Below are 15,547 nucleotides of genomic sequence, written 5' to 3'. Positions count from 1 at the left end.
CTTAGACAAATCAATAAAATAATATTTTAATTATATTTAGTTTATTTTTTAACTTTAAATATTATTATTTTATTATAATATAGTGTTAAGTATATGCTGTAGAGTGTCAAAGAAATGTTTTTCTCTAGGAAAATAGAAAAATGAGTTTTGATGTTGTTAAGTGAGAATGGATGGACTTTAGAAGGAAAAGGAAAGAGATATTTATGGAGGAATGCAATATTGATTTCTTTAGCTTGACTTTAGGAGAAATAAGAGAGCACAGTGGAAATGATATGAAAAATTGTCCTTTATCTCATAAGCACTCATTCAGATCACTAATTTCCATTACCATGAGTGCTGAATTGATTAGTGGTGCTCTTGTGTCCACCTTCGTTGAGAGGACTATTGACAATTTGGCTTCTCATTTTGGGGACATATTTCGTGGGAAAAAAGCCAACAAGACGCAGCTAAGCAACTTGAAGGTGAAGCTGCTAGCTGTTCATGTTGTGGCTGATGATGCAGAACAGAAACAGTTCACAAATCCACATGTGAGAGATTGGCTTCTCCAAGCCAAAGATGTTGTGTTTGATGCAGAGGATCTCTTGGATGAAATAGATTGTGCACTCTCCAAAACCCAACTGGAAGCTCAGTTTCAAAGTGCTGCTAAAAAGGTGTGGAGTTCTCTCAAATCTTTTGTCAGTTTCTTTGAAAATCAAATTGAAACAAGGATTGAACAAGTCATTGAGGACTTAGAAGATCTTGCAACCCGCAGCCATGTTCTAGGTTTGAAAAAGGCTGATGATGTTGGGGTCAGATCAGGATGGGATAGTAAATTATCATCAACCTATTTGCCAAAAGAAAGTGATATCTATGGCAGAGAAGATGACAAACAATTTGTCTTTAAGTGGCTCACGTCTCACACTCACAACAACTTATCTGTACTTTCTATTGTGGGAATGGGAGGGGTGGGTAAGACCACTCTTGCCCAACATGTATTCAATGACCCAAGGATGGATGAGGCTAAATTTGATGTCAAAGTTTGGGTTTGTGTTTCAGATGAATTTGATGTTTTCAAGGTATCAAGAGCAATTCTGGAGGATGTTACTACATCTACCGATGACAGTAGAGGTATAGAGATGGTTCACAGAAGATTAAAAGAAAAATTGACGGGGAAAAAATTTCTTCTTATTTTGGATGATGTTTGGAATGAAAACCAATCTAAATGGGAAGAACTGCAAAAGCCCCTTGTTTTCGGAGCCCAAGGGAGTAGGATTCTTGTGACTACACGTAGTAAGGAAGTTGCTTCTATCATGCGGTCAGAAGAACACTCCCTAAAACAATTACAAGAAGATGATTGTTGGAAGTTGTTTTCTAAACATGCATTTCGGGATGATGATACTCAACCACATGCAGAGTGCAGAGAGATTGGCATGAAGATTGTTAAAAAATGTAATAGACTACCTCTTGCCTTGAAAACAATGGGAAGTCTCTTATACAACAAATCACTTGTTTCAGAATGGGAAATTGTGTTTCAAAGCGAAGTATGGGAATTTTCGAAAGAGCGTTCTGATATTATTCCTTCTTTAGCACTGAGCTATATCCACCTTCCTTCCCATCTCAAGGCATGTTTTGCTTTTTGTGCTCTATTCCCCAAGAATTATAAGTTTAAAAAGGAGTGCTTAATTCAGTTGTGGATAACTGAAAAATTCCTACATTGTCCTCAACATAGTAGGACTCCTGAAGATGTTTGCCAACAATACTTCAATGATTTACTATCAAGGTCCTTCTTCCAACAGTTAGGTGAAAAGAAAGAACTTTTTGTCATGCATGACCTTCTACATGATTTGGCAAAATATGTCGGTGGAGGCATATACTTCAGGTGCGAAGTTGGTCAACGAGAAAAGATGCAAAAGCTAACTCGTCATTTTTCAGTTGAACTTGGTCGCAATCAACATTTTGATGAGTTTGGAACTTTCTGTAATACAAAAAGGTTACGTACATTTATGCCAAAATCTAGGAGCCTAAATTATTTCTGGAGGTGGGGTATCAAAATGTCGATACATGAATTGTTCTCCAAGTTTAAGTTCTTACGTATCTTGTCTTTGTCTCATTGTTCTGACCTTCAAGAGTTACCTGACCTTGTTGGCAATCTTGAGTATCTTCGTTCCTTAGACCTTTCTCATACTGCAATAAAAATACTAAATGAAAAGATATGTTCACTCTCCCACTTGCAAATACTGAATTTGAACTATTGTAGACATTTGGGGGAGTTGCCCTCAAATTTGTATTTACTCACCAATTTGTGTCGCTTGGAACTTATACATACTAAAGTGAGAAAGGTGCCCCCACATATGGGAAAACTGAAGAATCTTAAAGTAGTATTGAATTCCTTTAATGTTGGCCATAGCAGGGAGTTGGGTATTCAACAGCTACGAGAGCTCAACCTTGATGGAAGTCTATCAATTGGGGAGCTGCAGAATATTGAGAATTCCATGCTTGCATTAGAAGTAGATTTGAAGAATAAAACACACCTTGTGGCGTTGACCTTGGGATGGGGATGGAATCGGAACTCTATAGATTCAAAAAAAGAAGAGGACGTAATTAAGAATCTGCAACCTTCCAAAAACATAAAGAAGTTGTCAATCATTAGATATGGTGGAAAACGATTTCCAAATTGGTTACATGAAAGTTTATTGTCGAATATGGTGTCCTTAATGTTGGATGGATGTGAATCTTGTCAATGTTTACCTCCCCTTGGACTTCTGCCATTTCTCAAGGTCTTGAAGATTATAAAACTTGATGGGATAGTGAGTATAGATGCTGATTTTCATGGGAACAATTCATCTTCGTTTAAGTCCCTTGAAACATTGGAGTTCTCCCATATGAGTCAATGGGAAAAGTGGGACTGCCAAGCTGTGACAGGTTCTTTTCTAGTTCTTCAAAATCTTTCCATAAAAAATTGTCCCAAGCTGAAAGGAGAGCTGTTAGAGCAAGTTGTTCCTCTGGAAACACTACACATTACAAAATGCCAACAACTTGAGGCTTCTGCTCCCAAGGCTTTAGATTTAGAGCTATCTGAGTGTGGAAAGCTGCAGTTGGATTGGGGTACAATGAAAAAACTCACAATGGGTGGTCCCAACATGGAAGCATCTTTGCTGGAAATTGTTGGGTCTAAGACTCTTGAACACTTGAAGATTTATTCACCCCTAAGGTTAATCCATGATGATTGTGTCTCTCTGTGGACCTTTCCACTGGATTTCTTCCCAACACTCAGGATGCTTCATCTTCATGGGTTTGTTAATCTACAAATGATTTCACAGTGTCTCATCCATAATCATTTGGAGTGTTTGGAAATCAGTAGTTGTCCTAAATTTGAATCATTGCCTGGAAACATGCATATGCTGCTTCCATCTCTCAAGTATCTATGCATACAAGACTGTCCAAGACTTGAGGCAATCCCTGATGGAGGTTTCCCATCAAATCTCCAGAAGTTGTGTATTGAAAAGGTGGATTCTGAATGTTTTCCACATGAAGGTTTGCTTCCACTCTCTCTTGCTTCTTTGACCATCCGTAGTTGTCCAAATCTAGAGAAACTGGACTACAAGGGTCTCCATCAACTCTCATCCCTTCAATCACTGACACTTTTTGATTGCCCCAACCTTCAACGCTTACCAGAGGAGGGTCTTCCCAAATCAATTTCAAGTCTTCAAATAAATGGTTGTCCTTTGGTGAAACAGAGTTTCCAGAAAGAAGGAGGCGAAGACTGGGAAAAGATTGCACACATTGAAGCCCTGTGTATATGGTAGTGATGTTGTTTGTTTTGAATAGTGATGCATTTGATGGGTTACTAATTTTCTTTTGTTTAGAATGTGTATCAACTATTTTCCTATTTCAGTGGTAGTCCTGTCATACCTTTTAACTATCCAAATTTTCATCATGCTTACATAACTAATATAAAATAAATGAAAGGCCAAAATTTCAACTTTTAAAACATTATGATGTATAAAACTCTTGAGCATAAATACATTCTCCCTTTTTATTCTAAATGAAGGAAGTACCGATGAAGTATTCACATGAAGAAGTTCTTTCCAGTCATTTTCATTTCCATTTTCATTATTTGATCCATCAACTCCAATCTCTGTGAGCTGTGACTCATTATTAGATACTTCAACAAAGGATTCTAATCCATTTTCAGCATTAGAGCATCTAACTCCAACTCCAATTGCTCTGGATTGTGACTCATTGAAGATTTGAGTAATAGATTCCAATTCAAACAACTTCAACCCTGATTCTGAGGCATACACTGGGAAGACCCCACACTCTTTGATTATATTTGAAGGCCAACTGATATAGAAACTATTGTACTTGGTTGAATGAAGGTCTTCTTTTGTGCTAATCAAATAGTTGTTTGTTTTTAGTCAGTGAATATGTACATTCCCATTTTGAAAGGCAATTTGCTACATTCTAATCTTCACATGTTGAACACTAAACAGAATATCATTATTCTATGAAAATAGACTTCAAGGATTATCTTTTCTCTATTAGTTGGATAGTGATTTAAAATCATAGAGGTTGCTCAGTCACCATATAGTCAGCAAAAAAGTGGTAATCAGATCAAAATTCTCTTGTGTATGTAGCCTCGCATGCAAGCTGATTGTTGCAGTAGTTGATATTTTCTAGTAATTGATTACTCAACTCTTTGTTTGCAATCAATTTACAAGCAGAAGCACAAAGTGGAAGTTGATAATAGTAAGGACTCAAATGAATGAATAGCATTTTGTACAAATAATAAAAATCAGTCTTTCTTTTTGTTTATTTCCCCTTTCCTCATATATCATTAGCTATTGGCTTCAACAGCGATGGTTATGCAAATGGGCTACAAATTCAAACCAGAAATGGAAATATAATATTATTCTCCAAAGTGGCAATGGGCTATTATTCTCCAAAGTTCATTGGTAAGTATTTCATGGTTGTTTGGGTTTGTTTATTGATTAGTTAGCCACCAAATATGACTATATTCATTAAACTGGCTTTAATATATATCTGACAGCCGGCAAAGCAAAGACGTAAATAGAAGAAATGTGAAAACCATTGAGCAATCAATTTTAACTTTGACAAAGTCATCAATATTCCTAAAGATGTTGTTGTGTTTGGCCATGTGATATCTAATCTTATCATCACTGATATCTCTGCACTCACTCATTCAGATTACACATTTCCTTTCATACACTCCATTTTCTATCATGCCTGCTGCATTCATTACTGCTGCTCTTGTGTTAAATGGTTTATTCACAATTTGGCTTCTCGTTTCAGAAACATATTTCGTGGAAAAGAAGGCAACTAATGTATCAACTAATAAAATAGTAGATTTTAACATGGTTTTCAGTATATCTCTTAATTAGTTAAAAGTATAATAATAGCTACTCAGTTTGTGATGTGAGAAAGACTAAAAAATTATTGGTTGACAAACTAACGAAGAAGAAAAATGTTGATAAAATATCTTATTATTGCGTCTACATTAACCCTGCATTGCACTCAGTCATTGGCAAAAGCTAGTGAACCTATTCATCTTTATCCTACCATGGCATTAGAACTTGTTAGTGGTGCTCTTCTTTCTGCTTTCCTTCAGGTTGCATTCGAGAAGCTTGCTTCTTCTCAAATTCTCGATTTCTTTCATGCAAGAGAGCTTGATCAAAAGCTGCTCAACAAGTTGGAAACCAAGCTGCACTCCATCCATTCTCTGGCTGATGATGCAGAGCGAAAGCAGTTCATGGATACACATGTCAGAAACTGGCTGCTTAAGGTCAAAGATGTTGTCCTTGATGCAGAGGATCTCTTAGATGATATACAAAAACTCTACACAAGCCAAGTTGATACTGAATCTGAATCTCAAACCTGTTCAGGCTGTACTTGCAAGGTACTCAATTTCTTCAAATCCTCTCCTATTAGTTCCCTTAACAAGGAAATTGAGTGTAGGATGGAACAAATCCTTGACGGCTTAGAATTTCTTTCAAGCCAAAAGGGTGATCTAGGATTAAAAACAGCTAGCGGTGTTGGATCTGGGTTGAGTAATGAACTGCCACAGAAATCACAAACAACATCGCTGGTTGATGGAACTGATATCTATGGTAGAGATGATGATAAATTACTGATCTTTGAATGGCTGACTTCTGACATCAACAATCGTAACCAGCCATCAATACTTTCTATTGTAGGAATGGGTGGAGGGTAAGATCACTCTTGCTCAACATGTATTCAGTGACCCAAAGGTGGATGAGGCTAAATTTGTTGTCAAAGCCTGGGTTTGTGTTTAGGGTTCACAGAAGATTGAAGGAAGAATTGAAGGGAAAGAAATTTCTTCTTGTTTTGGATGATGTTTGGAACGAAAACCAACCTAAATGGGAGGAAGTGCGGAAGCCTCTTGTTTTTGGGGCCCAAGGGAGTAGAATTCTTGTTACCACACGTAATAAGGAAGTTGCTTCTATCATGCGATCAAATATCACTTCCTAAAGCAATTACAGGAAGATGATTGTTGGAAGTTGTTTGCTACACATGCATTTCGAGATGATGATACTCAACCAGATCCAGAGTGCAAGAAGATTGGCATGGAGATTGTTAAAAAATGTAAAGGACTACCTCTCGCGTTGAAAACAATGGGAAGTATGTTATACAACAAATCATCTGTTTCAGAATGGGAAACTGTGTTCCAAAGCGAAATATGGGAATTTTCGAAAGAGCGTTGTAATATTATACCTGCTTTAGCATTGAGCTATATCCACCTTCCTTCCCATCTGAAGGTATGCTTTGTTTATTGTGCCCTATTCCCCAAGGATTATGAGTTTAAAAAGGAGAATTTGATTCAGTTGTGGATGACAGAAAATTTCGGCCATTGTCGTCAACATAGTAGGACTCCAGAAGAAGTTTGCCAACAATACTTCAATGATCTACTATCAAGATCTTTCTTCCAACAATCAGATGAAAAGAAAGAAGTATTTTTCATGCATAACCTTCTACATGATTTGGCAAAATATGTCGGTGGAGGCATATACTTCAGGTGCGAACTTGATCAAACAGAAAAGATACAAAAAGTAACTCGTCATTTTTCATTTGAAATTGGTCACAATGAATATTTTGATGGGTTTGGAACTTTATGTAACACAAAAAGCTTACGTACATTTATGCCAAAAGCTAGGAGCACAATGATTTCTTTCTGGAGATGGGAAATGAAAATGTCAATACATGAATTGTTATCCAAGTTTAAGTTCTTACGTATCTTATCTCTGTCTCATTATTCTGACCTTCAAGAGTTACCTAACTCTGTTGGCAATCTTGAGCATCTTCGTTCCTTAGACCTCTCCCGTACTGCAATAAACAGAGTAACTGAAAAAATATGTTTACTCTCCCACTTGCAAATACTGAAGTTGAACTACTGTAGAGATTTGTGGGAGTTGCCCTCAAATTTGCATTTACTCACCAATTTGTGTCGCCTTGAATTTAAAAAGACAAATGTGAGTAAGATGCCACCGCATTTGGGAAAACTGCAGAATCTTAAAGTAGTAATGAATTCTTTTGATATTGGCCATAACAAGGAGTTGGGTATTCAACACCTAGGAGAGCTTAACCTTGTGGGAAGTCTATCAATTGAGAAGCTACAAAATGTTGAGAATTCGCTAGATGCATTAGAAGCAGATTTGAAGAATAAAACACACCTTGTGACGCTGAAGTTGCGATGGGAGGGGAATCGGAACTCTATTGATTCAAAGAAAGAAGAGGACGTAATTGAGAATCTGCAACCTTCCAAAAACTTAAAGAAGTTGTCAATCTTTGGCTATGGTGGGAAACAATTTCCAAAATGGTTACTAGAAAATTCATTGTGGAATATGACATCCTTAGTATTGGATGAATGTGAATCTTGCCAATGTTTACCTCCCCTTGGACTTTTGCCGTTTATCAAGGTATTGAAGATTAGAAAACTCAATGGGATAGTGATTATTGATGCTGATTTTCATGGGAACAACTCTTCTTCATTTACATCCCTTAAAGCATTGGAGTTCTTATCTCTAAGTCGATGGGAAAAGTGGGACTGTCAAGCTGTGACAGATGCTTTTCCACGTCTAAGACATCTTTCCATAATACATTGTCCGAAGTTGAAAGGTTAGCTGCCAGAGCAACTTATTCCTTTGGAAACACTACAAATTCAAGGTTGCCAACAACTTGAGGCTTCCTCTCCTAGGGCTCTAGATTTACAACTACGTGAATGTGGAAAGCTGCAGTTAGAGTGGGGTAGAACGAAAAGCCTCACAATGATAAGATCATTGCTGGAAACTGTTGGGTCGTCTGACACTCTTGGAGATTGATTCACCCCTGGAGTCAACCAACCATGATTGTGTCTCTCTACGAAGCTTTCCACTGGATTTGTTCCCAACACTCAGGAAGCTTGGTCTCCATGGGTTTGGTAATCTAGACACTATATTATATTTTGGGTGGTCCAATAACGGCCCGATAACGGGTGGCACGATAGGCCCAACACAAACATTCACTAAGATAAGCTCGAAATGGCTTTGATACCATGTTACGAAGTGGACTTTAAGCCTAACTCAACCCCATAAAACCGGCTCATAGGGTTGAGGTTTGCACCCACTTATATACAATGAAATGTCCTTATCTCTAGTCGATGTGAGATCTCCAACACATCTAGAAGAGCTAACACTCAGTTATTGTCTTAAATTTGAATCATTGCCTGGAAGCATGCATATGCTGCTTCCATCTCTGAGGAGCTTATGCATACAAGGTTGTTCAATACTTGAGTCATTCCCTGACAAAGGTTTCCCATCAAGTCTCAAGGTTCTGAAAATCATTAATTGCTCTAGACTTGTTGGCTCACTGAAAGGAGCTCTCACAGATAATTCTTCTTTGGAAACCTTGTGGATTATAGAACCGGATGTAGAATGTTTTCCAGATGAAGGTTTGCTTCCACTCTCTCTTCCTTCTCTAATCATCTCTAACTGTCCAAATCTAGAAAAACTGGACTGCAAGGGTCTCCATCAACTCTCATCCCTTCAGAATTTGTATCTTATAAGTTGCCTCAACCTCCAAAGCTTACCCGAGGAGGGTCTTCCAAAATCAATTTCAAAACTTAGAATTCGTGATTGTCCTTTGCTAATCTCCAACACATTACCCCCCTCACACCGAGACTGCCAACTCGTGCGTGGGACTATATATTATGGGTGGTCCGATAACGGCCCGATAGCAGATGGCCTGATAAGCCCAACAAATACTCGCTAGGATAGGCTCGAAATGGCTCTGATATCATATTACGAAGTGGACTTTAAGCCTAACTCAACCCCATAAAACCGGCTCATAGGGTTGAGGTTTGCACCCACTTATATACAATAAAAACTCTAATCTTTAGTCGATGTGGGATCTCCAGCACTGCGTTGCCAGAAAGAAGGAGATGAAGATTGGGAAAAGATTGCACACATTCAAGAACGATATATATCATGATGATGTTGTTTATGTTGAATAGTGATGTATTTGTTGGGTTCCTTGTTTTGTTTTTGTTTAGAATGTGAATCAACTACTTTCCTCTTTCGGTGGTGCTAGTCCTGCAAATACCTTTTGACAATTCATTCATTTTCCTTTTAACACTATAATCACTAGTGCAACTACTTTTTATTGCAACTACTCCTAGGTAGTTTCCTGTATCATGAAACTAAAAGAAAAAATGAGGATACCAAAGATAATAAAAATGTGTTGAAAAAAAAACAGTTATAAAATATGCATAAAATAATTTTTTTATGAATTGTCATAATTATATAATAAAAACATTTTTAAATTTTATTCATGATTAATGTATGGAAACTAAAAAATTGTTTAAGCAAAAGCAAAAGGTAGAAAGAGGTAAAAGAATATTAAGAAAAAACACAGTTAGAAATCCCTATTAATGGTTATAGATTAACTTTAATTAGTAAATAAGTTCGAAGTAATTATGTTTAGAATATATTATGGTATACCAAATATATTTACACTTTGTAGATTTAAAGTATTCAATTAAGTTATGGAATATAAAATATAATAATTACAAGCCTAGTTTTGAGTTTTCAATATATTATTTATTTTTTCTTTTGTATTTAATAAATTATTTTCTTCAATCAAATACTTAATATATTACAAAGGTTTAGTTTACATTTTCTAATTAAAGTGTGATACAAACTAGTATGTATATATATGAAACTCACTTTCCAAATGGAAAAACAAACTCATTTATCACAACAATGATTGAATCTGATGCCAAAATATAAATAAGTAACCAATAAACAAGGAGATATTATTGAGTGTCATCTTAAATTAATAGATATTACAAGTAAACATGCTCTCTGTTATCTTAAATGTGTAAATTATACCAAAATATATATGATTACTATAGATATTATTTTTAAATCATGAAAACAAATCCCCTGCAGAGCTAAAATAATCACATTAAAAGTTAATATATCAACTAATAAAATATTGGATTTTAACACGCTTTTTAATATATCTATTAATTTAAACAATTCCCTTACACTGTTACACTATTGCTGTTAAGATAAAGTTAATAGTTTAATAATAGCCACTCATTCATAAATGCAATACAGATGTTGCAGTTTGACTAACTATTGAAGAAGAAAAATGTTGATTAAATATCTTATTAATATGAGTTTCATGACTTCATTATCTGAGTAATTGGCAAAAGCTAGCAGCAGTGGAATCCATTCATCTTTATCCTACCATGGCCTTAGAACTTGTTGGTGGTGCTCTTCTTTCTGCTTTCCTTCAGGTTGCATTCCAGAAGCTTGCTTCTCCTCAAATTCTTGATTTCTTTCATACAAGAGAGCTTGATCAAAAGCTGCTCAACAAGTTGGAAACCAAGATGCACTCCATCCATTCTCTGGCTGATGATGCAGAGCGAAAGCAGTTCATGGATCCTCATGTCAGAAACTGGCTGCTTAAGGTCAAAGATGTTGTCCTTGATGCAGAGGATCTCTTGGATGATATACAAAAGCTCTCCAAAAGACAAGATGCTGAATCTGAATCTCAAACCTGTTCAGACTGTACTTGCAAGGTACTCAATTTCTTTAAATCTTCTCCTATTACTATTAGTTCCCTTAACAAGGAAATTGAGTGTAAGATGGAACAAATCCTTGACGATTTAGAATTTCTCTCAAGCCAAAGGGGTGATCTAGGATTGAAAACAGCTACCAGTGTAGGATCTGGGTCGAGTAATAAACTGCCACAGAAATCACAAACAACATCTTTGGTTGTTGGAACTGATATCTATGGCAGAGATAATGATAAAAGACTGATCATTGACTGGCTGACTTCTGACATCAACAATGGTAACCAACCATCAATACTTTCTGTTGTGGGAATGGGTGGAGTGGGTAAGACCACTCTTGCTCAACATGTATTCAATGACCCAAGGGTGGATGAGGCTAAATTTGATGTCAAAGCCTGGGTTTGTGTTTCAGATGAATTTGATGTTTTCAAGATATCAAGAGCCATTCTTGAGGCAGTTACTAAATCAACTGATGATAGTAGAGATCTGGAGATGGTTCACAGAAGATTGGGAGAAAAATTGACGGGGAAGAAATTTCTTCTTGTCTTGGATGATGTTTGGAATGAAAACCAAACTAAGTGGGAAGAAGTGCAAAAGCCCCTTATTCTTGGAGTCCAAGGGAGTAGGATTCTTGTGACTACACGTAGTAAGGAAGTTGCTTCTACCATGCGGTCAAAAGAACACTCCCTAAAGCAATTACAAGAAAATGATTGTTGGAAGTTGTTTGCTAAACATGCATTCCGTGATGATGATACTCAACCAAATCCAGAGTGTACGAAGATTGGCATGAAGATTGTTAAAAAATGTAAAGGACTACCTCTCGCGTTGAAAACAATGGGAAGCCTGTTATACAACAAAGCATCTGTTTCAGAATGGACAACTGTGTTTCAAAGTGAGATATGGGAATTTTCAAAAGAGCGTTGTAATATTATGCCTGCTTTAGCATTAAGCTATATCCACCTTCCTTCCCATCTTAAGGTATGCTTTGCTTATTGTGCCCTATTTCCCAAGGATTATGAGTTTAAAAAGGAGTGTTTAATTCAGTTGTGGATGACTAATTTCCCACACTGTCGTCAACATAGTAGGACTGCAGAAGAAATTTGCCAACAATACTTTAATGATCTACTATCAAGATCCTTCTTTCAACAATCAAGTGAAAACAAAGAAGTATTTGTCATGCATGACCTTCTAAATGATTTGGCAAAATATGTTGGTGGGGACATGTATTTCAGGTTGGAAGTTGACCAAGAAAAACATATACAAAATGTAACTCGTCATTTTTCAATTCTACTTGGTCTCTATCGATATTTTGATGGGTTTGGAACTTCATGCGATGCAAAAAGGTTACGCACATTTATTGCAACAAGTACGAGAGTGAATGATTTTGGTTATGGTTGGAAGTACTATATGTCGATACATGAATTGTTCTCCAAGTTTAAGTTCATACGTATCTTATCTTTGTCTCAATATTCTGACCTTCAAGAGTTACCTGACTCTATTGCCAATCTTGAGCATCTTCGTTTCTTAGACCTCTCTCGTACTGCAATAAAAAAACTAACTGAAAAGATATGTTCACTCTCCCACTTGCAAATACTGAAGTTGAACTACTGTAGAGATTTGGAGGAGTTGCCCTCAAATTTGTATTTACTCACCAATTTGTGTTGCCTTGAATTTATGTTGACTAAAGTGAAAAGGGTGCCACCCTATTTGGGAAAACTGAAGAATCTTAAAGTAGTATTAAGTTCCTTTAATGTTGGCCATGGCAGGGAGTTGGGTGTTCAACAGCTGGGAGAGCTCAACCTTGAGGGAAGTCTATTAATTTGGAACCTAAGGAATATTTGGAATTCCATGGATGCATTAGAAGCGGATTTGAAGAATAAAGCAAACTTGGTGGCGCTGACCTTGGGATGGGGATGGAATGAGAACCCTATTGATTCAAAAAAAGAAGAGGAGGTAATTGAGAATCTGCAACCTTCCAAAAACTTAAAGGAGTTGTCAATCATTAGGTATAGTGGGAAACGATTTCCAAATTGGTTACTAGATAATTCACTGTGGAATATGGTGTCCTTAGAGTTGGTGGAATGTGAATCTTGCCAAGGTTTACCTCCCCTTGGACTTTTGCCATTTCTCAAGGTCTTGAAGATTATAAAACTTGGTGGGATAGTGAACATTGATGGTGATTTTCATGGTAAAAACTCTTCTTCATTTAAATCCCTTGAAACATTGGAGTTCTCCTATATGACTCGATGGGAAAAGTGGGACTGCCAAGCTGTGACAAATGCTTTTACACGTTTACAACACCTTTCCATAACAAACTGTCCAAAGCTGAAAGGACAGCTGCCAGAGCTACTTAATCCTTTGGAAATACTAGAAATTGGAGACTGTCAACAACTTGAGGCTTCCACTCCAAGGGCTCTAGAATTACAACTACGTCATTGTGGAAAGCTGCAATTAGATTGGGGTACAATGAAAAGGATCATAATGGAAACATCATTGATGGAAATTGTTGGTTCGTCTGACTCTCTTGAACACTTGATGATTGATTCACCCTTGGAGTCAATCAGTGATGATTGTGTCTCTATATGTACCTTTCCATTGGATTTCTTCCCAACACTTGGGAAGCTTGATCTCAGTGGGTTTGGTAATCTAGAGATGATTTCACAGAGTCTCATCCACAATCATCTAGAAAAGCTGACACTCAAGAATTGTCCTAAATTAGAATCATTGCCTGGAAGCATGCATATGCTACTTCCATCTCTGAGGAGGTTATGGATAAAAGACTGCCCAAGACTAGAGTCGTTTCCTGAAGGAGGTTTGCCATCAAATCTAGAAAAACTAACAATAGAAGAGTGTCGAAGACTTGAGTGGTTCCCTGATAGAGGTTTACCATCAAAACTGAAGTATCTGAGAATCAGTAATTGCTCTACACTTGTTGGCTCACTGAAAGGAGCTTTCACAGATAGTTCTTCTTTGAAAAGCTTGCAAATTGGAAAAGTAGATGGAGAATGTTTTCCAGATGAAGGTTTGCTTCCACTCTTTCTTACTTCTCTAACCATCTCTGATTGTCCAAATCTAGAAAAACTGGACTACAAGGGTTTACATCAACTCTCATCCCTTCAGAATTTGAAACTTGAAAATTGCCTCAACCTCCAACGCTTACCGGAGGAGGGTCTTCCCAAATCAATTTCATATCTTAATATTCGTGGTTGTCCTTTGCTGGAACAGCGTTGCCAGAGAGAAAGAGGCGAAGACTGGGAAAAGATTGCTCACATTCAGGAACTGTATATAGAGGATGTTTATGATAGTCAATAATGATGCATTTGGTGGGTTACTATTATTTGTTTTTGTTTACAACTAGGGCATGGGAAAGAAATACAAAGTTACACGGAAAAGAAATATTGGTATAATTATTTATGAAATATGATTATTATATTAATAATTTTTTGCTAAAATAGTTTCTAAATTGGTATCTAAATAACTAAGGTTTTTCTAATAAATTTAGAAACTAAATAATTGGTAGTTAAAACCTTAGTTACTAATTAGGTACTAATTTAGAAACTATTTAACAATAATAGAAAATATTAGAAACCAAATTTTTTTTTTAGTTTCCAAAATGGTCTCTATTTTAGTTTCTATTGTAACTAATTATTTTGGTATCTAAAATTTGGTTTCTATTTCATGATTTTCTTGTATGGATAGTGAATATGATGCATTTGGTGGGTTACTATTATTTTGTTTTTGTTTACAATGTGTACCAACTACTTTCCTCTTCCTCTTTTGGTGGTATTCATGTGACTCCTTTTAACAATTCATTCCTTTTCCTTTTAACACTACAATTAGTAGTGCAAAGTTTCATCGTAAGCACAAATGCTTTCAAGTTTTTATTGCAACTACTCTTAGGTATTTTCCTATGAAAACTAAAAACTTAATTCAAGAAAAAAAAATAGGATACCAAAGATAATAAAAACAGTTATAAAGTATGCATAAAATAATATTTTTTTATTAGTTGTCATAATTATATAATAAAAACACTTTTATCTTTTATTCATAATTAAGAGTGTATGGAAATTAAAAAATTGTTTAATCAAAAAAAGAATGCAAAGGGTAAAAAGAGGTAAACACTAGAGTAGAAAAAGTTAATGACAACAGTTATTTTAGTTATTAGAACGCGATTTTGAAACTGTTGTGTATTAGCACCTAGTCTATACTATTTGGGTATAGACAATAATTCTCCAACCATCTATTATAAGTCACATCTAGACGGCGGTTCATTTAACAACCGATGTGTATAACGAAAATCAAATGTGGGTATACAGAGTGCCAGGAAAAAGTGTATAGATGGCGGTTATGACCATAACCGTCATTTATACTCTTCCTTGGAACTGCTCAAAAAGTGTGCATGGTTCGAGGTATAAATGGTGATTATAATCATAACCGCCGTCTATTATGGGTACTTTTTAGTTCATTCTTTTT

At 36.2% G+C, this 15,547-nt stretch overlaps 2 protein-coding genes and 1 pseudogene across 2 annotated transcripts; all 3 read left to right on the top strand.

Annotated features, from left to right (window-relative positions):
- Positions 1-226: 226 nt before the first annotated feature.
- Positions 227-3,898, top strand: LOC137829875 (putative disease resistance RPP13-like protein 1). The gene has a single exon (XM_068636854.1). The coding sequence runs from the start codon at positions 273-275 to the stop codon at positions 3,783-3,785; it is 3,513 nt and encodes a 1,170-aa protein (XP_068492955.1). The 5' UTR covers positions 227-272; the 3' UTR covers positions 3,786-3,898.
- Positions 3,899-4,933: 1,035 nt separating this feature from the next.
- LOC137829870 (putative disease resistance RPP13-like protein 1) lies at positions 4,934-9,567 on the top strand (annotated as a pseudogene).
- Positions 9,568-10,561: 994 nt separating this feature from the next.
- On the top strand, positions 10,562-14,484 carry LOC137826478 (putative disease resistance RPP13-like protein 1). The gene has a single exon (XM_068632457.1). It carries the CDS (start codon positions 10,748-10,750, stop codon positions 14,384-14,386), a length of 3,639 nt encoding a protein of 1,212 aa, XP_068488558.1. The 5' UTR covers positions 10,562-10,747; the 3' UTR covers positions 14,387-14,484.
- The last annotated feature ends 1,063 nt before the right edge of the window (positions 14,485-15,547 follow it).

The sequence above is a fragment of the Phaseolus vulgaris genome, chromosome 11, assembly GCF_000499845.2.
Source record: "Phaseolus vulgaris cultivar G19833 chromosome 11, P. vulgaris v2.0, whole genome shotgun sequence".
NCBI classification, from domain to species: Eukaryota; Viridiplantae; Streptophyta; class Magnoliopsida; order Fabales; family Fabaceae; genus Phaseolus; species Phaseolus vulgaris.
Note: the sequence above shows the minus strand (reverse complement) of the source record. Positions and strands in the feature narration are given on the sequence as shown.